The sequence below is a fragment of the Ciona intestinalis genome, unplaced genomic scaffold (assembly GCF_000224145.3).
Source record: "Ciona intestinalis unplaced genomic scaffold, KH HT001135.1, whole genome shotgun sequence".
Lineage (NCBI taxonomy): Eukaryota > Metazoa > Chordata > Ascidiacea > Phlebobranchia > Cionidae > Ciona > Ciona intestinalis.
In genome coordinates this window covers 8,231-32,022 of record NW_004191456.1, presented here as the reverse complement: position 1 = coordinate 32,022, position 23,792 = coordinate 8,231, and the positions used below count along the sequence as shown (strand labels likewise).

Below are 23,792 nucleotides of genomic sequence, written 5' to 3'. Positions count from 1 at the left end.
GATCATATATTATTATGTAAACTAAGCTGATTGCTGCTAGTCTTAATCGCCAACGTAAAGTACCCTGTTAAACCACACTGTACGCCGAAAACCAGTCAAAATACTAATTTACTCCACATTAATTCCTAGATTTAATATTATATGACAAGATTTATATTAGAAATTATATTTTATATGTTAAAACAACCGCTATACGTGTTTTCTAGCTTTGTATCTCTTACAAGAACTAAATGAACACATGCCGACCATGCATTTGTATAGGCGATTCACGCTTTGTGGGCTCCGTAATGGCGGACACGAGCGCCGTTTCCTAACTTGGTCTATACTAACTTTGGTTTTACCGACAGTTTAGTTTGACTCAGTCGCTGAGTGAAAATAGTATTTGGCTTAAAACAAAAGTTTTTTAAGACAGCCTATATATATCTAGCAAAAGAACACCGCAGTAACAACAAGTAAGTTAATGGATATGTCCGTTGCGGACTTTTAAAACCGGTCCTTAAAAATATAGGATATTGGATAAACACAAGCATAATGCCTTTTGTCGTCCGGCGCCGTGGCTCAGTGGTTTAGGCGTCTGCATCGAGAACCGAAGGGCCCCGGTTCGATGCTCGACGGCGGGAGTAACACCGATCGGCGTATGTGTCTTTCTCCTGTAAAACCCCCCCCCCCCCGTTTTACAAACCTATTTAAATAACCACGTACGTAATTTTTCACGTTTAATTGCGAAATCCTAAGCGGAAACACTGGCCACACAGTAACTCGCAGGTGCTGCTGTTCCTGACTTTCCGAGAGTAAATTCCTAACGAACGAATTTGTTTGAACTAGGTTTCATTACAAACTCTAATGTGAAACCCCCATATTCAACCACGCATATTCGGATTCGATTACATATAAATGCATCGAATAACGCCGAAATTATCGAATCCTGATTCGGCCCATCCCTAGTTTTTTTACACGTGATTAAGCACCTTATACTAACCCTGGGTATAAATATTCACACTAAAAATAGTGTAACTTTAGATTAAAGACCTTAAATTAATTTAACAAAATATAACGTAAAATTGGTTTTAAACTACAATTATATGACTGCTTTACCACTTTTTAAGAGGAGGGTTTTCTAATTTTATTTTCTAAAAAAAAAATTACAATAAAAAAAATGTTTTTCTTTTAATATTTAAAGGGGGGTCCGGACCCCCGTTTAAAAAAGCAAAAAAAATAAATAAAGTAATATTTGGAACTTTTTCAGTCGGTACGTATTTATTAGGAGCTCGTATTGTAATTGTTCTGATCTACTACGCATGCGCGGTTACTCAATTCTACTGCATTGACGCTACACTGTACAGCATATATAAAAATCAACTAAAAAATATTTTTATTTAGTTCTAATTATTTTTTTATTAAAATCATGCGGACATGTAACAGTTTAACAGAACAAACTTGGAACACAAACGGGTAACACACAAAAACTACAATACAGATATGTAAGTATTGACAAAAAAATATTAAACACAATTTAATTGGATCATTGACTGATTTCAGTAATTATAGCATAATATACTATGATATATGAAAATTTGTGCTTACATACATCTACTCTAGTACAAAGTAAAATTAAATATGATCATGTGATTTACGAATTGTAACGTTTTTATATTCCGGAAGAAATTCCATTTTCGATTTCCAATCAATTTTCAGTGGTTTCAACATTCCACATAGCTCTATTTGAAAAAAGTCCGCGAAGTTTGCCACAACACCTCGACTGGTTTTAATAAAAATTGAATTAAAACTACAGATATCCATTTGCAATGGTATCCAGACTAGGTTAGACACTGTTAATGTTACATAAAGAACACCAATTTGCTTACTTGAATGGACTTGTTTCCAAGTTGCCATGTTGTGATGTATGGAAATGATGATATCTTCCGGCATTCATCCTTTCATTTGTTGTAACACCCAGCCATATAATCTACCGGTTACATGTAATGCAATATGAATGAATGAATTAATGAATGTAACTTACTTTAACCTCGCATGGCCGGAAAACGACAGTCGTTATCACACGGGTTTAACACCTCGTGCCAGCTTACGAGTTACCATGTATGTTACTTTGTAAGTGAAAAATTTTTTTGGGATTTTTTTATGCATGGCTGATAATTTGGACAACCCATTAGTGACCGCCGGGTTGGAGCAATTGCCATTAAGTGTCTTTCCCAAGGACACATACGCCCACAATGGTAGCAGCGACGATCGTTGAACCCATTACTTCGGGTTACAGGCAGGCGCGCTAACCACCATGCCACGGCGCCGGCCACTTTCCTTTCTTAAACAGCTAATGTTCATTTATTTATGTTACAAAGCAAATGGGAGTTAGAATAGTGGTATCATGAACATTTCATCTTCTTCCTACAATGCAAGAGACACTAAGCTCAGTGGTAAGAATACTGGCTTGTAAAGAATTTGGGGTTAACGGCACAACAGTGCTGTTATTGTAGACAGTATACAACCTTCACAAAGACAGGGAAGTTAAGTAGTGATATTGCTTTATCATAGTATACATTTATCCCAGTGGTGTCCAGACTTTATCTACTCGCGTACCACTTTTGGGTTCATGCAGCGTTGTCGTACCACCTACATACTGCAAACTACTAAATGCTCATGAACAACTAATTTTGAATAGTGAAATTAGAAACCACGTGTACGTTTTTTTTTCGCGTGAATTCGCAACATAAACTTGGCACTGCCTTTTTCAAAGTTGTGTGTAAAATAAAAAGCTTTTGGTAATTGAACAGGGTAAAATAACAACCTAAATATGTTCCAGTAGTAGCGCAATTGTTTGACCTGGCAATTGATTACAACATAATAGCAATTCACACGTTGATTATTTGCGTCATAGTAGCGATTGTCCTCTTGATTATTTAGCTTGCGGTTGCTTAAAACCGGTTTGATATTTGTCTTTTCACGTAAGCGTGTAAGTAAAGTACGGATAGGTTTGCAAAATGCTTTGTGAAGCATTGCCTCGATTTAAAAAAGTTCTACTAGGGAATATAGCATTAAGTGTCACACCCAATGTAATTTGTGTAAACTTAAGTAATGCTTACGACAATTACTAAAAGATCATTTGCGATTGTTAGGTATGAAATTAATAAGTGTTCGCATTCGCCTAGCAGACTTTCGCATACCAGTTTGGGAACCAATGGTTTAACCAAATTGTGAACCAAACATAAAAAGCATAAACACCAACTAAGTCGCGTGATTCGAGCTTTTGTTATAGAGCTGTTGCGGCCATGCAAAGATAAAGTCACATTCATTTATACACTTTTTACATAGTAAAATGTTTATACGAATAGTGATTTGCATACTATCGTTCTTTAATAATTCGCTAACGGTTAAATCGGGTTTATAATGTAATTTCTGATGCCTTATGGTGCTATTACCCACTAAAACTGTAAAATTGATAACCAAAAAAGATTAGGCTGTTAAAAGTGAAACTGTCGTCCCACCATATTTTCCTTTACTTGCATAATGCGAGTAACCACCAACCTCCTACAGCAGATGACTCGCTAACGACGTTATGCGTGCTGACTTTGTACTTGCGAGTACTTACGTGCATAATAGTTACCATGCAAAAAAAGGCATTAGGTCATGTATTTCAAATTTAAATAAACAAACCTGGTATAGTTGACAAACAAGCAGAACACAAACCCAAGTTGAATGAAAGACACAATTTAAAAAAATCCACACAACCCATGGTGAATACTTCATAATAGACCAGATTCTTTCAAACCCAACAAGATCAGTGGAGACAGGTGTTCCATATTGCCAAACTAAATACACGTCAAATCCATAAGTTTTATAAAATAGAATGGCTTTAACAGTACGCAGTACAAGACAATACTATCACAATCATTCTTAATTTTACCATTATCTAAATCAATGCTTTAAACAAAGGTTCAAATTTTAGTAGGCAAAAACATGGAAAAAGATCCATCAAATTGAGTCTTGAGTGTAAATAAAGGGGTAGTGTATATGTTTTAGATAAAATTTATTTAAAGAGGTTTGTGTTTAAATTTTAACCCATGAAAGCAACTGATATGTTAACATATTTTTATAACAAATGTAGGCCAGGAATCATAGTTTTAGATTATAAACTAACAACAGTAAAGGTTGGAATGTTAAAAACCTGCTGGTTTAGTCTAGTTATGGTTAGGGTTTTATGTTAATTCTGTTTAAACATGATATAAATAAGCGAGCAAGGATTTACAAAATAAAAATTTAATGATACATACATTGAAAAGCTGCATATATATGCCAGCTCAAGATTCCTAGAAGGCAAACCAGATATCCAATAAAATATGGATGGTTTTCTGCACCGATCGTGTTAAAAACCCAGGGACAATAATGATCAAATTTTGCAACACAACGATTAGTCACTGAGCAGTGTTTTGAACGCAGTGGTTTAATAATCTGAACAGATTAAAAGAATAAATGCCAAAAACACAAAAGTATTTACATTTTAAACAATTCTTCACTAATTTCTAGAAACAAGCGAATTAATACCTTTTTCCATAAAAAGTTAGAAAACTAGAGTATTAAAATATAAGTTGAAAAACTTAATACATAGGTACACATAAATAATAATACCAAACATGAACTGCAGATATTTCCCAGCTTTAAACCATCCGTTTCAGCAAGGTGTACAATCGCCTACAAAAATTTAGTCTTAAATTTCTTTTAAACCATTAAGCCATTTATTGGTCAGTAAATAAACACAAACAACAAGCACTTAAATAATTTTGTCATACCCCTTTTTTCTGATCTTCTGCCATTGTTATGATTCCAGGATTGGTTTTAATAGACTTATAAAAGAAGTACCACATTCCAGTAGAAAAAAGAAAAAAACAGATGACTCCAATTGGTGCATAGATGTACGGCCAATAATAGAAAAATGCTGTACAGTAAACCCAAAACTTTGTTGCAATTGATATTGCTAATGGTAATATAAACATTGTTTCATTTTGTGTTATTAAGAACCTGTAAATAAGTATCATTATTTTTATCAAATTTTATAAATAGATTGCAGTTGCACACAAAAAACTTGCTTTACTTTGTGTCGGTAAGTTTATTTTTTGCTTAAAAGTTGCATAATAGAACTCTATGGATATCTGTCTTTTGCCTATATTTGACCCCGTTGACAGTTTGGACATTTAAAATAGTTTGGCAGCAATCCCACCAACTCGTCTTTTTTGTTAGCTTTGAATTGTTGAAATTATCTATCAATGATATATATATATAATCTCTTATTGAATTAATGTTCTAATTGTAAAAAGACATCTAAAGGATATAATAATAATTATTCAGTTCAACAATATTGCACTAACACATAAACGATAATCAGTGGTATAGCATTTCAATGATAATCTGAAGCACTGACTGTAACATGGTCATTTCAATGTTATGACTCATCTTCAACATTTTAAAACTGTATGCAATTATTTAAAACTTAACGCAAATTTTTAATTAGAATCTACTTACGCCGAAATTCCATGAACAAGGAGATAACAAAAAATACACAAAATCATTTTTGAAAGCCAGGATGGGGTGCTCAACTCCAAAATAAATCCAACACAAAACATAGAGAAGAAAGTTACAACAAATGTTGTTCGCTGACGAAACTAATAAAAACAAACACACCTCTGTGTTAGCTAAAATATAAATAATAGGTATAGTTTATGTACCGCTAGTTAAGAATGTGTTATCTTTTAAAAAGTGCTTTACCATGTGCATCCAACATTTAATAATTTTGTCTCATTTGAATTTATAAAAACAAAAAAATAGCATAGAGTTTTTAAAACCTGAATAGATCTAACATTATTTTCCTCACATGGTAGGGTATGGATAATTGTTTCATATACCTTGGGCTCACCTACAAAGTACCAAGTATGAAACTTTGTGGAAACTATTATTTTAGTTTTTTAAATTATCCTTTTTGCCTGATACCTTAGACAAAAAAAAGTTGTATAAACTTTGAGTATTTACACATTGTTTCTCATTTTTCCAATATGATTTAGTTACCTAATTTAACCCTTAAACTGCCTGAAGCGACTCCAGTCGACGTGGGACCACATGTCACTTAAACGGCGATTCTGCAGAATTCTACATTATCGATCCTAATTTGGTCTCATTTCAAATAGGAAACAATTTCCTTTTAATTTAAGCAATTAAAAATATATACCAACGTATTTAAAAAGTTTGAGTATTGCTTTGTCAAAGTTTTTGAACATTTTTAACAAATTTAGCCATTTTTCTTCAGTTTTGACCCTTGTTTTTGCCATAATCTTCTGTTCGCGCCAATTCAGAGTTGCAGCATTGTTTAGGCTCCGCAAAACATTTTTAGCTCTGAAAACACATTGTAGGGGTGCAAGAACCGAATTTATGTACTAATTAGCTCAAATGGACACCTGGACATATAGGCTTGCATTTTTTAAAATTTTAGTTGTTGAATTAGCTGGTATTACTCTAATTAGTATGATTTATATGTACAAACTAAGCAAATCTGTTTAAAAATTCAAAATTTATGACCATCTGCCTGACCACTTTTATGATAATTTGTGCTAAAGTTGATGGGTAAAAAATATATATATATATATATATTTGGTTTTGAATGAGATTTGATGTTGTATTCAGCAGGAACAAAACCTATAGGACCGCGGTTCCCAAAGTGGGCGCCGCGGCGCACTAGTGCGCCGACGCAACTCGTCAAGTGCGCCGTGAAAATTTGCAGAAACATTTCCAATTTAGCATGGTCGAGATAATTGATTTGTATTAATATTTTATTGCAATATAAATTGTTGTTTTATATTAAAATCCAACGTGTTTGTTCAATAATAAAATTTAAAAAGTTTGTTTTCGCATTTCTATCTGTACAGTAGATTTGTATATTACGTAACAATGCCAATTATTTCTTTCGGTTTGCAATAATCATGTCCAGACTGTGGTACAACACTTTTCATATGCTTAAGTTTCATATGCTTAAACGAGCCTAATCTTAAAATACACGATAAAACTGTAAAAATGCGTTTTTATTTCTAAGACCTTTGGCTAAGTGCGCCGCAAACATTTTGAATAGCTCAAGTGGCGCCGGGTGAAAAAAAAGTTTGGGAACCACTGCTATAGGATATTCAAGTGGGGAAACACCCTGATGACATTTCGAACTATGTTTTATTGTTTCAAAGCTGTTTTCACATGTTATTTATTCTGTTATGTTATTGAATTTGTGTTTTCTAGAGCCTCATTGATAAATACAACAGACCACAATTTACTTTATTCACTGAAAACAATAAGTTTGTCCACAGCACCATCATTAGGAGGTTCGAAAGTATGACACCGATCGCTCTTTATGAGATTTTTGCGTGTATGAACATACTAAAAGTACATAATATAAATTAAAAGAAAGATAGTTTCATACTGATCAAGTTTGCAATGCATTTCTTTTAGATACTTCTGTTCATTTCTAAAATATTCTATATTAAAAAACTTATTATGATGTCTTCAAAAAATTAAAAACATGAGGTTGAAGACAATTTTATATTCTACAAATTTTCTACAGCATGTTTTGCTCTAACTACTATAGTTTGGTTACAAAATCCAATTAGGTGAGACCTGGTCAAAAGTTAAACATTTTGAAAAAATAGGCGGCAGGTAAAGGGTTAAGGGAGCATATTTTTAAACTTTGTTTTGTTTTAGGGTACCTTGTCAGGGCCCTTGGTGTTACAAAACACCATTGTCGGTTTTGGCAAAACAGAATGTCTATATTGGCTTAAATAAAAATAAAGGTACATTTCTTACAGTTTTATTTGAGACAAGTGTTTGAAAGAAGTTGGTCTGTGTATCAAGTCCTCTTTCCCTTCTTATCATTTGCAAACGAGATGTGATCCAAACGTTCTTTTAATTCGTGCGATGTCAAGTGGAGTTTCACCCTAAATAAAAATTTAAAATCACATATATTCTTGTAAAAAGCGCTGAACAGCATATGCAGTAGCTCTGTAAGGAATCGATTTAAAAAACTAAATATTCTGCAATCATTATTTATTTTTCAACATACTGTTTAAAAAGCATCTTAGCATTTAATAGTTTTTTAGTAAAGTGATTTGAAAACGGGAATGTACCTTTTAAGAATGTGGTATGTATTCAACCATACATTAAGATTTTAATGTCATCTTGTCAAAGAAAGGCGATTTTATTTGATCTCTATGTTGCTGGGGGCTTTTTCATCTAAGTTAGAGGCTAAAAAGCTTGTTTTGGAAACCTCAGCTGTTTTTACGGCAATTGCTATTTTACTGACAAGGGTTGTGGAAATATTTAGTTCAGTTTCGGTACAACTTTCAGTAACCTGCACGGGTGCTGGTGTAGGGTCAAAAATATTTGGAACACAAAGACCGCCACCCCTGCGCATGTGATGAATTTGGTTCTTCACCCTGGATTTCAAGGGAGTCCAAACCCCCTCTTTGAAAAATAACTTTTTTTTACATAACTTTTTGTCCTAAATAAAATTTATCAAATTAATATAAGGCCTTTAATCTAAAGTTCCACTATTTTTAATTTTTTATGTGAACCATTTTAGCCGGGGTTAGTATGAAATGCTTAATCACGTGCAAAAAGCTAGAGATAGGTCGAATCAGGATTCGATTAGTTCGGTGTTATTCGATGCATTTTATATACGCAATAAAATCCGAATATGCGTAGTTGAATACGCCGATTTCACATTTGAGTTTGTAATGAAACGTAGTTTAAGAAAATTTCATTTATTAGGAATTTACTCTCGGAAAGTCACAAACAGCAGCACCTGCGAGTTACTGAGTGGCAAGTGTTTCCGCGTTTGATTTCGTAATTAAAGGTGAAAAATTGTAAAATGACTTTTCTTTTAATATTGCAATATCTTTTGTAACAATTATAAACAAATTTTGTTTAAAACATCCTGCAGCACTGCAACAGCGGTGTAAAAAGTGCCTATTTTCGATGCCGCCGGCATCGGCCGGATTTTTTTAAAACTGCCGGCAAAAAAACGGCCGGCGTGGGAATCCGGAATTTATTTACTTCGCCGGCTGCGTAACATTTTGTTTCGTGTTAACGTATGCGTAAGTTACCTATTCGTGCAGTTCTGACGTAACAAACAGCTTTATATTATCATAAATCCGGCATTTATGCGGAGACAATGGCAATTGTGACGTAACATTACTAGCTATGTCGTAATGCACTTGCGGTATTTGATTGCGCCATAATAGGGATTATGACTAATGTTATACGTAACAATACGAACAAATATCTCAACTCGTGTTACGGAATATAAAACACAGAGCAATCTTAAGCACTATTAAATTCNCGGTAATTATTATTACAAGAAAATTCGTTGCAGGTAGAAACGCGTGAGTTTTAAACTGTAGTTGGTAATCGCCGATTAGTTTTATCGTTTTATTAAAGTAGCAATCCTAGCAGAGTATTCCTTGCTTAAACTAGCGTCTGTTATTAATTTCAATGTTGAACGGAAAAAGTTTGTCGCGCGTAGTATAAATGACACTATGCCGTATTTATTAGAAAAGCTCAGTAGCAAAACTTTAATTTTACGGCTAAATGTTTAGTCCTGTGACACTTACCTTGTGTTACACGTGAAAATCGTCGCGGAAAACAGACTTTGATCGGGAAAAGACGAAACATGATTGACACATTTTTAATTAAATTTCTACGCTACGAAGGACCGCGGGAGAAACCGTAAGGCTTATATCCAAAAGCCTCGTACATGGTGAAAGCGGCGCACGAACGCGGGGCTAGATAGAGATGCAAAATTTGACGTCAGAACACACGCGCCGGGAAAACTGCCGGAAAAATATAAATGCAAACCGGTATCGGCCGGATTTTTATTTTTTACATGCCTGCACTGCAATTCACGAAAACTCGTGTCTTGTACAGCCTCTCTGATCTTAAACCACGTGTTCGTTTGATCAGAAGAAAAAGATTAGCGGCTCCTTCTGACTAAAATCGATTGTGTTTACGCGCGCCTTTTCTCTTTATTGATGCCATTAGCGCTCGGGCTCAGGCTATTATTAATTGTGTACAGAAACATATTAAAGAAACTATACCGATTTGCACATTTTTCAATGCCTGGCTACAGGTGAATATCATAAAACGAAATGTAAATTAAACTGTCTTCATGACTAGCTAGCATTGATCGACAGGTTTTTAAATAAAATTTTTAAATAAAAATTTTAATTTAACTGTATTCATGCTAGCATTGATTGACAGGTTTTTAAATAATTTCATGGCTTGCAGAAAACGCTAAAATAAAATGCTACTAATAGAAAGAATGGTCACTTTGCATCAATTACATAATGTTGGTTGTTTTACCACAGTAAATTAGGTTAAATAACAACATCAAATATGCTGAACAGTTCTTTTCTCAGCTTACCTACACAGCACCATGGACCAAGACCAGTTTGATTATTGCTTTAGAATGTTTTTCTATAACTTGTTTCGCATGTGTAGCCAGTGTGACGTTATCTCATACAATCGAATATAAAAAATTGATCAACTGATCAAAAGTGTAAGCGAGCAACATTATAGTGACAGTTTAACAACATTTGCAGGAATATTTTATTATTCAGTTTTGAATGGTCCTGTTTCATACAATATGTCATTCATGCAACAGTTATGTTGTTTTAAATAAAGTACATTCAACATTGATGGAAATACACATTTGAGTATTTGATTATTTTCATTGTTTTGAATACAGAATGCTTGTAGATGGTGGATCTGTTTCTTCCAAGTTCTTCTGGGGTCTCCAATAAATGCTGCTTACTTAATCTGAACAAGTTTCCTTGCATATCCTAATGAGAACATATCATAGTAAAACTACCTGAAGTAAAATGTGCACTACAAATGAGATGACCAGCATACCAATGTAATGTTGCTTGCTTTTTTTTCTATGTCCCACTCTTATTATTGAAAATGAAAACACACACACACACATATATATATACCTACGTATCACTATTACACACACATATATATATACCTAACGTATCATATTATGTACACTGTACAGTCATTCTTGTCTTGCTATTTTAAACACAGCACCAATCAAACATGATTACTCGGCTTATTGGTAAACTTCTATGTGGTAACTTTAAATACAGATATAAATATAGTCTATGCCATATAGGAAAAAAACGAAAAGAATTTAAAATTTGAACCCTGGAAAGTCACGGAAACAAATTCTCCGCTAAGCACGGTAAACTATTTTGTGTAATGATCTATATATTTGCTCTATTGTTAATCTAATTACTTCCTTATTTTTAGCCCGTTTTGTTAACCACAGCCAGTTTTATTTTATTTCAATGTTGAGTTACAGCGCGCGTGGTGATTACCATCGGCGCATTCTTTCGTTTATTTCGTATTAAATTCTTGAGCTTTTCCTTGATTGATTGATTGGTTGTTTTATTGAGTAAAGGCCTTTTCCTTTTCCATTCCTTGAGTTCAGAATAAAGAAGTTGTTGTTTGGATCGCTAAGTAAACGAACTTGTTTTGTGGGTAAAGAAGCTAAACGCTACAGGTTATACACTGATTCCTAGGAAATAACTTCTAATAAGTTGCTGCCGCCATTTAAAGTAATGTTAATACCTTAAAAAACGTTTCGATTTGCTTATTTATCAAAACTGCAACAGTAACCGATAAACCGCTGATAGGCCGGGTTTCCCCATAAACGAAATATTGTATTGTGACGTCACAGTGCCCGCGAGTGACGTTTTTTACAACTTTGAAATTTATTTTTAAACGGTAATAACTTTTAGATTAAATCGAATTTTCACAAACTGACTGTTAATTTAACATCAGCAGACATAAAACTTTATTCTTGTGCAAAAACCTGCGCAACAATGAGAACCGTGGGCTGGACTCTTTAATGTGTTATTGATACTGCGGTCGATCGAAAGTGTTAAATTAAAACTTGCAAGGTTTAATATGATGCTTTGTAACTATAAGCTAAACATTTTCTTGCAAACACCCCCGTCAGAACATTCATAAATCCGCCTATGTCGATAGCCCTAATGTTGCTTGTATGCCAACCACTCTAGCCACTATACCCTAACAGCTGTAAAAAGATCAAAAATAATTTGCTGTATTGCAGTGTAAGAAAAGAAATAGTCAAATACCTTGTCATTCTTTGCATCGAGGTCAGCTCCAGCTTGAACTAGCAACATGATGACATTTGTGTTTTGAGACATGCATGCCCAATGTAACGGTGTATTGTGTTGGACCATGTCTTTCATATTTACACTGGCATACATTGACAAAAGGGTTCTTGTGGGGTCCACACTAAAAAAAAAAAATCAATTGTAATTATCATAGCAGTTATTACTACATCAAATAAAACGTTTCAGATACTTTTGCTTTTAATTAAAAACATTTTGCTTTTAAACAAAACATTTTTTTTAATTTGCAAAAAAAACACTGGCCAATTGTGCTTTCCTAACCGAATATTAATTTGTTTGCAGCAAAACATAATGTACCATCTACATTATGTTTTCTGAGTTTAAAAAAAATATGTAAACTATTGCCTTTTTTTTTGCTGAATTGACCAGTGAGCAGTGATATTAACTGAAATGTGGACCCATTAGCAATAGGTATTGAGCCTTTCGAGTTGTAACCTGTACTTCCAAATTATAACTACTGTAACGGGACAGGCCAAGTATGATGAGCTAATCAAAAATAGAAATTGGCTTGTATTGTATAGCTTTATGTAAAAAGACGTGACATTAATTAAGTCTGTTAGTGGGGGTGTTACTTTACCATAATTTAGTAAGTATTATTTTCCCTTCATACAACAAAAAATATAAAACACAGATTTATGATGTTTTACACAAGAAGTTTCACAATGTAAAAAAAAATTAACACTTTCGGTGCCATTGTACGAATATTTACGTTTTGGTAACAATGGTCTTGAATGCCATCACACGTAAATACATGTTTTACATTTTTTTTTATGAATGCCGCGTTGTATTTTAGTTCATAGTAAACCACGTATATATACAAACGCTCATAAATACAATTTTTCAGAAACCTCAACTATTCCTCACTTTTTCCGTAAAAGCAAAATACCTCTTAGTAAATTTTTAACAGCCTTTTTCTAATGCTTTTCTTTCTTCCTATATTTATCACCTCTTACAATGAAAGTTAGGATAAAAAATAAGAGAAATAAATAATCGTTTTACCCACAAAAGCTGTTTGCGATAAATAAATTTTTTAGTGGTCTAGGTGGTGGTCTTTTCTTACCCCAAGCAGTGCTGCGATTCGTTAGTGTCGCCGAGCGCAATTTTAGACATTCAAAGTGTCCCTGGTAACTTAATCATTCTGACGTCATAATACGGCTTTTCAGTGGTGGATCTAGAGGGGGGCTGTTTGGTGTTTGGACATCACCCTCAGAAATGTTATAAATATTTTCGTTTAAGTAGCTCTAAAAACAAATTTAAATCTAAATTCTGTGACTTAAAATCAACTACAATACGACTGCTTTTAATATATGTGACTGGTTCGGAATTGCGCAAGTTGTTGCAATGGTTATCTATATTATCGTACCCACATGCTGAAGAAAAGATCACTTTTCACCCGAGTCAACCTCTAGGAACAGTAAATTGACAAAAGATATGGCATATGCGACAAAATTTACAAACAGGCATAAATTATTTTTAATATTTTATTGGGTATTTTTACACCGGCAAGCAGCTTAGACAAGGAATTGGATAACTTGTGACCTTAGACAATGCTTTTCGGAGCAAGTCCTGAAGCTGCTAAGGCAAACATTTTGTTCCATTTTTCCAGTGATAACAGGGCATGCATGTTTGCCAGTCATCTGTATAAAAGCAAGTCCCATCTGCCCTGTCTGTGACGAGGAAGATGAGACATATTTTCACTATGTTGGCACATCCCCAGATTATGCGAATGCAAGACAGGAGCATCTGACCTTGCTGGAGCTGTCAAGGCCAAACTAAAATCTGGAATCTAAAGTGGCGAAATAGGTCTGGCCAGTGGCTACTAAGCCTTATCTAAACACAAATTGTATTCACATGCTTGTTGCGTTCATGTGCATAGAAAGTATTTATCGTATAAATAAGACAATCCTTTTCTTAATGGCAGACGTGAAGAAAACAAACATTCAACCTATTTTTAGGCACCTGCAGGCTAAATAATAAACATGTGAGTTCCTATTATGCAAATAATTGCTGCGTGAATTGCTATTATGTTGTAATTAACTGCCAGGTCAAACAATCGATATTATAATGCAATGCATCCACGTGCCCTTTTTTAAGAAAAAAGCCGAGCTAGCTTGCGACACTTAGTCCAATTTAAGGACATTTTCGTGTTGCGGCAATAACCGTTAAAATTAGCAGAACTATTTTCATGGTGCCCAGTGTCGCCAAAATCTACCGCAGATGTCCAATCTTACGCGACGCGAAATGCCTGTCACAACAGTTAGCGCAGCGTCGCTAAAATTTTACGCAGCGTCATTAAAAAACTCCAGGTGTCGCCAAAGTCTGGGTCAGCAACAAAATCGCCTATTATGAAGTGGAAATTCTGACGTGCACGAATGTAATACTATTGGATTTAGAGGACAAGTAATATATCTTTAAAATTTGAAGTTCTTTATCACTGAACTCAGCGGTATACATTTTGATAAAATGATTTGTTGTTATCTATTATGTAATCTGAATCATCATCTCTGATTAGAACGCTTTTTTATCTTGGATTAAATGCATTTAAAAATCTGTTCTTGTATGTTTTGGTAAAACATTCTTTAGAACAACTACTTCGACCTTCTTTGATTTAGTTGTTTTGGTGTTTCGTTTAACCACACCAGATCACAGTCAACATGTAACGTTATCTCCAGGTTCGTTTAAGTTGCCAATTGGAAATATGATTTTAAATCAACCTTGAACTTTCAGTCTCGTAATGCGCATGTTTCAATATTAGTATGTGCGTAAATCAACTTGTAAGTTTTAATTCACCACTTGCATTTGGCCGCGGTAGCAACATCAATCTATGCTATGCGTGATAAAGTCATTATTTACGCAGGATTTACTCCAGGCAGACTGATTGTTACGTCATAGTATGGATTCACACGTTGATTATTTACGTCATAATACCAATTTTCGTATTCAATTATTGCCTTACAGGAACTTTTAACCAACTAACCAAACGTTCCTTGTATTGTCTGGTTTATTTTGCCACAATATTTAGTTACAACATCGGTTAGAACAGACTTAAAAAAAATAAAATAAGAATATTTCTGGAAAGATTGTAACTACTTTTTTTTCCAAGGCAAGTTTCGGAATGCAGTTAAATAAATAATATTACTGCTAAACGGATGATGTTCTATTGGTACATCGCAATCTAAACAATCTAGGGCTTTAGGCCGTAATAATCAACTTAAAGCTGTTCCAGAAGTATTGCTGCTTTATATTTACAATATTTTCCTCAGCCAAGCAGAGTGTTTGTTATGAAATAGTAGGGATTTACATGTGGATTCATTGCATCATAATAGCGATTGTCTAGCCTGGCAATTAATTACGGAAAACTAGCAATTCACACGGTGATTGTTTGCGTCATAATAGGGACTCACACGTTCACAGCAGGTGCTTAAAAACAAATGTTTGTTTTTTATCGTACGCTCAGTGCTGCGATTTGTTGCCAGGTGTCGACGAGCGCAATTTTCTACGTCTAAATTGTCGCGAAAAACTTAATCATTTTGACGTCATAATACGTCACATCAATGGCGCGAGGGGTCTGTCTAGTGTTTGAACATCCCCCTCAGAAATTGTATACATATTTTCGCTTACGTAGCTCTAAACGAATAACGGCACGCGTCAAAGTAACAATCGTTTGTAGTTGATTTAAATCAAAATTCTGGGACTTAAAATCAACTATAATATGACTGCTTTTAATAAATGTGACTGATTGCGCAAGATGTCACAATCGTTATCTATATTATCGTATCTACATGTTGACGAAAAGATCACTCGTCTGCCGAGTCAGACTATACGATCGGTAAATCGACAAAGGAAATGCGATCAAATTTACAAACGGGCATAAATTAATTTAATATTTTATTGGTAATTTTGACACCGGCAAACAGCTTAGACGAGAAATTGGATAATTCATGATCGTAGTTTGTTACGAAGCGCAAAACAAAATAAAGGTTTAATTCTATAGTGGCAAAATAGGTCTGGCCAGTGGCCACAAGCTTTAGCTAAACCATAGATATGTTTAGGTATCTATGGCTAAACACAAATTGCATTCACATGTTGTTGTGTTCACGTGCGTAGAAAGTATTCATCTTATAAACGAGACAAAATCCTTTACTTGATGGCACCATAGACACCTTAGGCTTAACATTTATTAAGGTGTCTATGATGGCACACGTGAAAAAGCAAACATTCAACCAGTTTTTAAGCACCTGCAGGCTAAATATTGAACGTGTGAGTCCCTATTATGACGCAAATAATCGACGTGTGAATTGCTATTATGTCGTAATGAGTTACCAGGTCAAACAATTGTTATTATGATGCAATGAATCCACGTGTGAATCCCTACTATTTCAGAACAAACACTCTGCTTGGCCAGGAAAACATTGTAAATATAAACCATACTTCTGGAACAGATTTAGGTTGATTATTGCAACCTAAAGCCCTAAATCGTTTAGAATGCAGCAATAAAACATCGTCTGTTTAGCAGTAATATTGTTTGTTTAACTGAATTCTTATGCAGTAAAAGAGGGAGTAAACCAAACTCGCGTTAGCAAAAAATAGAAACATGCTTTCCAGAACTATGCGTATTGTATTATGTCCTAGGTCTGCCTAACCGGTGTTGTAACTATAAGTAATGTAACAAAATATTTCGGCAATATGAAGTATGAACCAAACTATACAATGAACGTTAGGTTAGTTATATTTAAAAAGTTCCTGTGAGGCAATAATTGAATATGAAAATTGGTATTATGACGTAAATAATCAACGTGTGAATCCCTACCATGACGTAACAATCTGTCTGCCTGTCTGGAGTAAATCCTGCGTAAATAATGACTTTATTACGCGTAGCATAGATTAATGTTGCTACCGCTGGCGAATGCAAGTGATGAATTAAAACTTATGGGTTGATTTACGCACAAAAACGAACCTAGAGATACCGTTACATGTTGAGTGTGCACTGGTGTGGTTAAACGAAACTTCAGAACGACTAAATCAAAGAAGGCCGAAGTAGTTGTCCTAAATACCAAAACATACAAGGACGTATTTTTAAATGCATCCAAAACAATCTTGATCAGATTTTCTTGCGAGTTATTTGGCATTTAATCCAAGATGAAGAGTGTTCTAATGAGAGACAACGATTCATAATACTTAATAGATAACGACGAATTATATTATAAAAATGTATACCGCCGAGTTCAGTGATAAAAAAACCTCAAATTTTAAAGATATATTATTTTTCCTGAAAATCTAATAGTATTATATCCACGCACGTTAGAATTCCCACTTCATACAATGCGATTTTCTGGCGACACCTGGAGTTTTTTTATCGACACTGCGCCAAATTTTAGCGACGCTGCGCTAACCGTCACGACAGGCATTGTAAGATTGGACATCTGCAGTAGATTTGGCGACGCTGGGGACTTCGAGAATGACTCGCGCCGAATCTCGGTTTCGCGATGCCGACACGTCGCTAAACTTAACAGTTTTTGCCGCGACGCGAAAATGTAAATAACTTAAATTGGACCAAGTGTCGCGAACAATGCTTGGCGAAAACAGCTCAATCGCAGCTCTGATTGCGCTCGGCGACACCTGGCAACGAATCGCAGCCATGCGTATGATGTCATAACCTAAAACATAACTGCAATCTTGCCACCCCAGTTTTCGTCAGAATGCTTAATGTTTCAACGCCTACAAGTGGCGCTGAAAGTGTTAAGTAAAAATGGTTACATAACATCTAAAAAAACTTTTAAAAACAGCTAAGGTTTATATAACGACATGACTGGTAACTTAGATGGGGAAGCCCCCGAGCAACACTGAGATCTATTTTTGCCAACTATAAGTGACTTATAATCATTTTTGTGACTGCCTGTTTTAAAATGCATATTTGCATCACTCGTGCGGTTTAGAACCATGCGGTTTAATAGAAAAATATATACCTAAATGTTCTCCAAGTAGCCCACATCAGTGGAGTTTTACCATTTGCATCATGCAGATCAGGATCAGTTCCTTTAGCTATTAGGTAAGCAACAATTGGTGTGTGAGCACACTGAACTGCAACATGAATAGCTGCACAACCTTCTGCATCACGCAAGCAAGGATCTGCCCTGTAAAATATCGAATATGACAGCCATTTCTTGTAACGCGTATAGTTTAGTGGCAAACATTGGAAAGAGGGCGTAAATTTTAAATATTATTTATTGGATTCAAACCTTTTTTATTTTATTAGATAAAAAATGAAATTCTGATAACTAGTTTTTTGTTTTAGGAGGTTTGGTAATTTCTTAGCATACATACGTAGCTTTTCCCACTGCTGGTAGGGTTGCCAAGATGAGCAAGCAAAAGATAAACTAGGTAAATAAATATAATATAAAAAAATAAAAGTTTCACAAATTTTGTTTTAACTTTTTAGAATTATTGTGTGTATACGTTGGCTAAATGGTAATTACCGCACTCCCATATTATGTGCAGAGCATGGATACATAATGTCCGCGTGCGCACTTACTAAATACGCAGAAAATGTTTAATTTTTTTAATTTTAAACAAAGTCAATGTTTTGTCTTATGCACTATCTAGTCTGCGCCCGATTGTCTATAAAAAAACACTCGCTTTCTCTCTGCGCGCGTCAGCTCCAAACACTCTGTTTTTCCCTATAAACTGTATGCGTGTCTGCTCGCGATACGTATAAAGAAGCATTAGTTTTACGTTGGAATTCCTAAAGTGTGAAAAAAATTAATCTTGCGCATCCATGGCACAGAGTATCAATGTAAAAACATGCCCGCCCGTCTGCTGCGATGGTTTTTATCAAGTTTAGTTTATTTCTTCGTAGTAAAGTAAGGAATGACATGCCAAATATTTGCGACACAACAGCAATTCAATATTAAATCAATTGTTTTCAACACAATTACAATTTACATGCTCATTGTTTTCATAACAATAGCTATTAATAAATATTTTCCCTTTTACGTGGATTCGCTAGGAATCTGGTTGAATTTGTCTGAATAATGTTAAAACGAGAGTAAGCGAATGCCTGTTATGCGATCTTATATTATGCACTGGTTACGGTTAAACTTTAGTATTACGCGTTATGTAGCCATTATCCTTAAATGTCACAGAAGCGGTTGTGACGTATTGAAAGATTGTCAAACTTGCAGGTGCCGGCTTGCGCAATATTCTACGATCTTTGTTTCTATGATAGAAATTCTATCACAATGATAATTGTGACGTAATGCAGCATCAAGGCAATACGAAAGTCACGATAATGGATTGCACCACAATGCCGCTTGTGACGTAATGTATCGCCGCAAGTTGGTAATTGTTAAAGTGCGTAAACACACCCCCATTACTTTTATTTTTTGTGGTAAATTCAAAAGGCGACCGTTTTATGGATTTCAAAAATTGTTCACAGAAGCTTATTAAAGAAAGTATAACGATTTGCACATTTTACATGCCTGGGTACAATATTATAAAAGGAATGTAAATATTTAAATTCAACCGTATTCATGACAAAACCAGTCGTCAATACAACATTTCGCTGTGGTACTTTATAATTGGATAAAATGTAGATGTAATTCCGAGTATTATAGGAATGCGGCCAATGGCAGAGTGCCGTTTTTATTTGAACTCGGCTAGCGTTGATTAACAGGTTTTTAAATAATTTCTCAGCCTGCAGAAAATGCTATAAAATAAAAGGCTGTTTATAGGATGTTTATCTATAACTGTTTCGCATATGTAGCAATTGTGACGTGACGTTAGTTAATACAATTTTGATTGCGGTTGTCACGCTGTGTGTTCATACGGTGAGTAACTGTTTTATGACTTCTTGATTTTTTTCAGGTATAGAAAGTTGGGTAGTATTACTACTAATTATAACATGTTTGTACATCCACGTTGTAGCTAATAATGGCCATGGACATTATGATGCAATTAACAACATGTAAATTGTTGTTACCTCGTAAAATGAGCATAGATGTCGTAACCCAATAACATGATTTGCAAACTTGATCATATTTGGTTTTTACTGCTTGTTCATTTAGAAAAAAAAACAAACAAAAAAGAAACTACAGAAATGGCAAACATAAATGCTCTAGGACATCTATAATATGATTTTGCAGCTAAACACTTGTAAACATGGATATTACACTAATGGACTTTTCGGTTGGCAAAAAAAGTAAACATGGTAAAAAAACTATTTAAAATTTTTATATACTTTGATAGCATACATAATTGATGCAGTTAAAACATGAATGTATTTTGGCTCTTTATCTAGCCAAATACCCAAACAGTACTATGTTCAATAAATGTAATACCCAGCTTGTATTAGAAGAACAACCATGCCTAAATGACCTTCCCTGATGGCCCAGTGTAGTGGTGTTGCCATTAAATCCCCGCCAAGCACATCAACTACTGCACCCAGAGAAATGTAATATCTGTAGATTAAAGAATAAATATTTAGTTTCAATTGTGTTATGATAGACCTCGGGCTCTAGGAATTTAAAGTCCTCGGTAATATTCCTGACGATTTAAGACGTAGGGCAGGGGTGACGCCACTGACACAATGTCGCTTGTGCATCTTAAGTCACAAAATTTTTTTTTTCAAACTAAATACGTTTTTTTATTACCACCGGACAAATCATAAAAGAATCAATCATTATAAACAATGAGTTTATTAAATGGATATTAATGCCCTGTGGTCTCCTTACCCCTCTTCTGACTGATTCTTCTAAAAAATTTTTTTAATAGTGATCAACCGCATGCTTATTCTATACGAGGGAGTGGTTGGTGTCGCATCGCAAGTGTAAAATTATTTAATGGTTTCAGGTTTCAAAGACTATCTCTTTTCCGCAAATGCATGCCCAAAAAAGAAAAATGTTTTTCCCATTATAAAACTAGAAAGCGTAAATGCCAAGCTAATCTCTGTTAAATGCATAATGATTGTTATAATCTACTTTTGTCGGGCGTGGCCACTGGACCCGTGGCAGTATAACGGAAACAATTTGATCGGGTGTAGACATGACCAGTGTCACGCCTGAACTTCTCACTGTGCTTATAATACGTCCCTTATCAGAGCACTTCCAACTTTCTTAAGGTTTATTGGGTAAAGTAGAGGGACGGTACACTTTAGGCCTTAGGGAGGGTTAAACAAGGTGAGGGGACAGGGCCGCTCCAGGGTGTTACATACAGTAACAAAACAATACAAATTTCACTTACATGAAGCAGCGCCTTGCGCGAGGACATGCAGCGTGACGACGTATTGTTCCATGCGGGAATAAGCAATACAATATTAATTGGCTTCCCTTAGCAGATTGTTTATTACAACATAGTAGCGATTGACACATGGATTTTCAGCATCCTAATAATACCAATCGACGCACTAATTAAGCTCTATCCTAATAGCAAATGATGCGTTCATTGTTAACCTTTAACCTTAAAGCAGCTTGGTTTAATTAAATGTTCACATTGGGATTGGGAGTATTTGGAGATAATTACACTGATTTACAATTGTTTTCTCCCAATCAAAACAGTTTTATGTTGCTGCAGCAAAACGTTTACCGATCGCAATGGGTGTTCCACGAGTACAACATTCTGTACAAACAAAGTTTTAAATATGCAATTTTTACGATTGTGAATACATGTTAAAAAGGGTCCTTAAACCTTCGTATTGTATTTGCATTTCAATTTTAAGAAAAACCCAACGATCTTCCAACACACATGACGTGTCACTTTTAATTAGCGAGTGGACGAGATATAATAGATAAGGGTTGCAACGTCATGCGTATTCTAACCTCCCCTGGTCTTAGTATACATTGGCTTGCAACCCAAAGGCATTGCGCGTAATATTTCAGTTTGTTATTAAAATAATTCAAAGATTTTACGTTGTTTTCCCAGTCTCGTGAGCGCTTTAAAGGTTAATATCGTTCAAGTTTCACAGATACGCGATTTGTTTTACGTAACAAGTCAAAACCTGATGTAATGACTTTCAATTTTCGTCTCTCATTCTAACTAAATAATAAATATGAAATGTGCAAATGTAATAAAATTTAATTAAATTTGCTGAATTAAATTTTAAACATAAAAATGTGTGTTTGTTAACGAATGTAAAATGCGCCTATTTACGGCCCTGTGTTTATTGAAAAAGAGGTAGGATACCAATAGGAAAAGCTATTCTGGCAATACTGTAAAATCACCAAGAAATTCTACACCAAATGGTTGCAAATAATGTTTAGACTTATTAAAACAGGTTTAATTTCCTATGTTTAGAATTTAGCAAAACTTTTTTTTTACAAATCTTAATTTTTTGAAATATTTTTAGTTGGTACCTGTGAAGCATACTATTTTGATTTCTTACTAGCAAGTTTCGGATCCGAAACCTTCAAAAACTAAATAGGCTGTTGAATATTTTGTTGCTGAAAACGAGGGGAAATTGCTTCTTCTTTTAAAGACCAAATATGGGACCATGTGTTGAGAAATACCCAAACTGCTGACATTTATGTTACTGGTGGTAGGGTTGCCCCATCTGGTGTGAAATGCAACCAAAGGGATATGCGTTTAAAGTTATCCTATTTGTAGACTGTAAAAATTCGTACCGCCTATAGATGAACGTGTTAAAATGAATTTTCTGATTATTTAATTATCATTCGGGTAAAAAAGCACATGCATACTAAATAAATAGAGCAAGTTATTTTTTATATTTTGGCTTGTAATGGTAAGAAATAAAATCAGGAAAAATACCTTGCCAGTTCTAATCGATTATTAATGGCTGCCCAGTGAAGCAGAGTTATATTGTCTGAATCATGTGTTCGTACATCATAGCCAGCTTCAATTAGAGCTTTACATCTTGCCACAATCCCATATTGCGTTGCTTTCACAATGTCCCATGATCTATAAATAAAAACACCTTGTGAAAGTAGGGTTCTGTCATAGTACACCAAAACAGTAATAGTACAACAAGATGTCACATAAAACCTTTATGTGGTGAACTTAAAGTAATATTACATTTGTTAAAAAGACATAGTTCTGTTAGTAAATTGGAACTAACACAAATTGTAATATGATATTACAAAGTATTGTCCAGGCTGAGCGTAATACGCATTCGTCACAATTCTTATTATTGCGAAATAGCTAGTTATGTTTTGTCACAATTGCAAATGTCTCTTGGCTGTATAAATGCGGGATTTATGATAAAATAAACTGTTTGTTACATCAGAACTGCACGAATGGGTAACTTACGTTAACATTATACGATTTGTTACGCAGCCGACCAAGTAAATAAAGTTCAGGCTACTAAATTATCGAGCGGTATTACACTTGCAAGTTAAACGATGTTACATTGCGATAAGTGTTCCTGTCGCGTAGAAGGTCTAACTATTGCGTTAAGAAACATCTGAATTAAATTGTGTTTGCGTGTTTGCCGCACTCCCACGCAATTGCAAAACTCTACGCCAATGACACCCACTATACTAATTTTGACACAAATCATGTCCCAAGGAACCTTTATGTGGTGAA

At 34.7% G+C, this 23,792-nt stretch overlaps 1 protein-coding gene across 1 annotated transcript in view; it reads right to left on the bottom strand.

Moving 5' to 3' along the window:
• Positions 1-1,369: 1,369 nt before the first annotated feature.
• Positions 1,370-23,792, bottom strand: part of zf(dhhc)-4 (zinc finger protein) — a 29,603-nt gene continuing 7,180 nt past the window's right edge. Inside the window, 13 exon segments of the mRNA NM_001078465.1 lie at positions 1,370-1,759; positions 1,866-1,966; positions 3,670-3,824; positions 4,287-4,464; positions 4,642-4,704; positions 4,803-5,031; positions 5,533-5,672; positions 7,846-7,942; positions 7,945-7,976; positions 12,201-12,363; positions 18,227-18,394; positions 20,597-20,716; positions 23,019-23,168. Of these exon segments, the coding sequence (NP_001071933.1) occupies positions 1,612-1,759; positions 1,866-1,966; positions 3,670-3,824; positions 4,287-4,464; positions 4,642-4,704; positions 4,803-5,031; positions 5,533-5,672; positions 7,846-7,942; positions 7,945-7,976; positions 12,201-12,363; positions 18,227-18,394; positions 20,597-20,716; positions 23,019-23,168 (1,744 nt within the window). The 3' untranslated portion in view covers positions 1,370-1,611.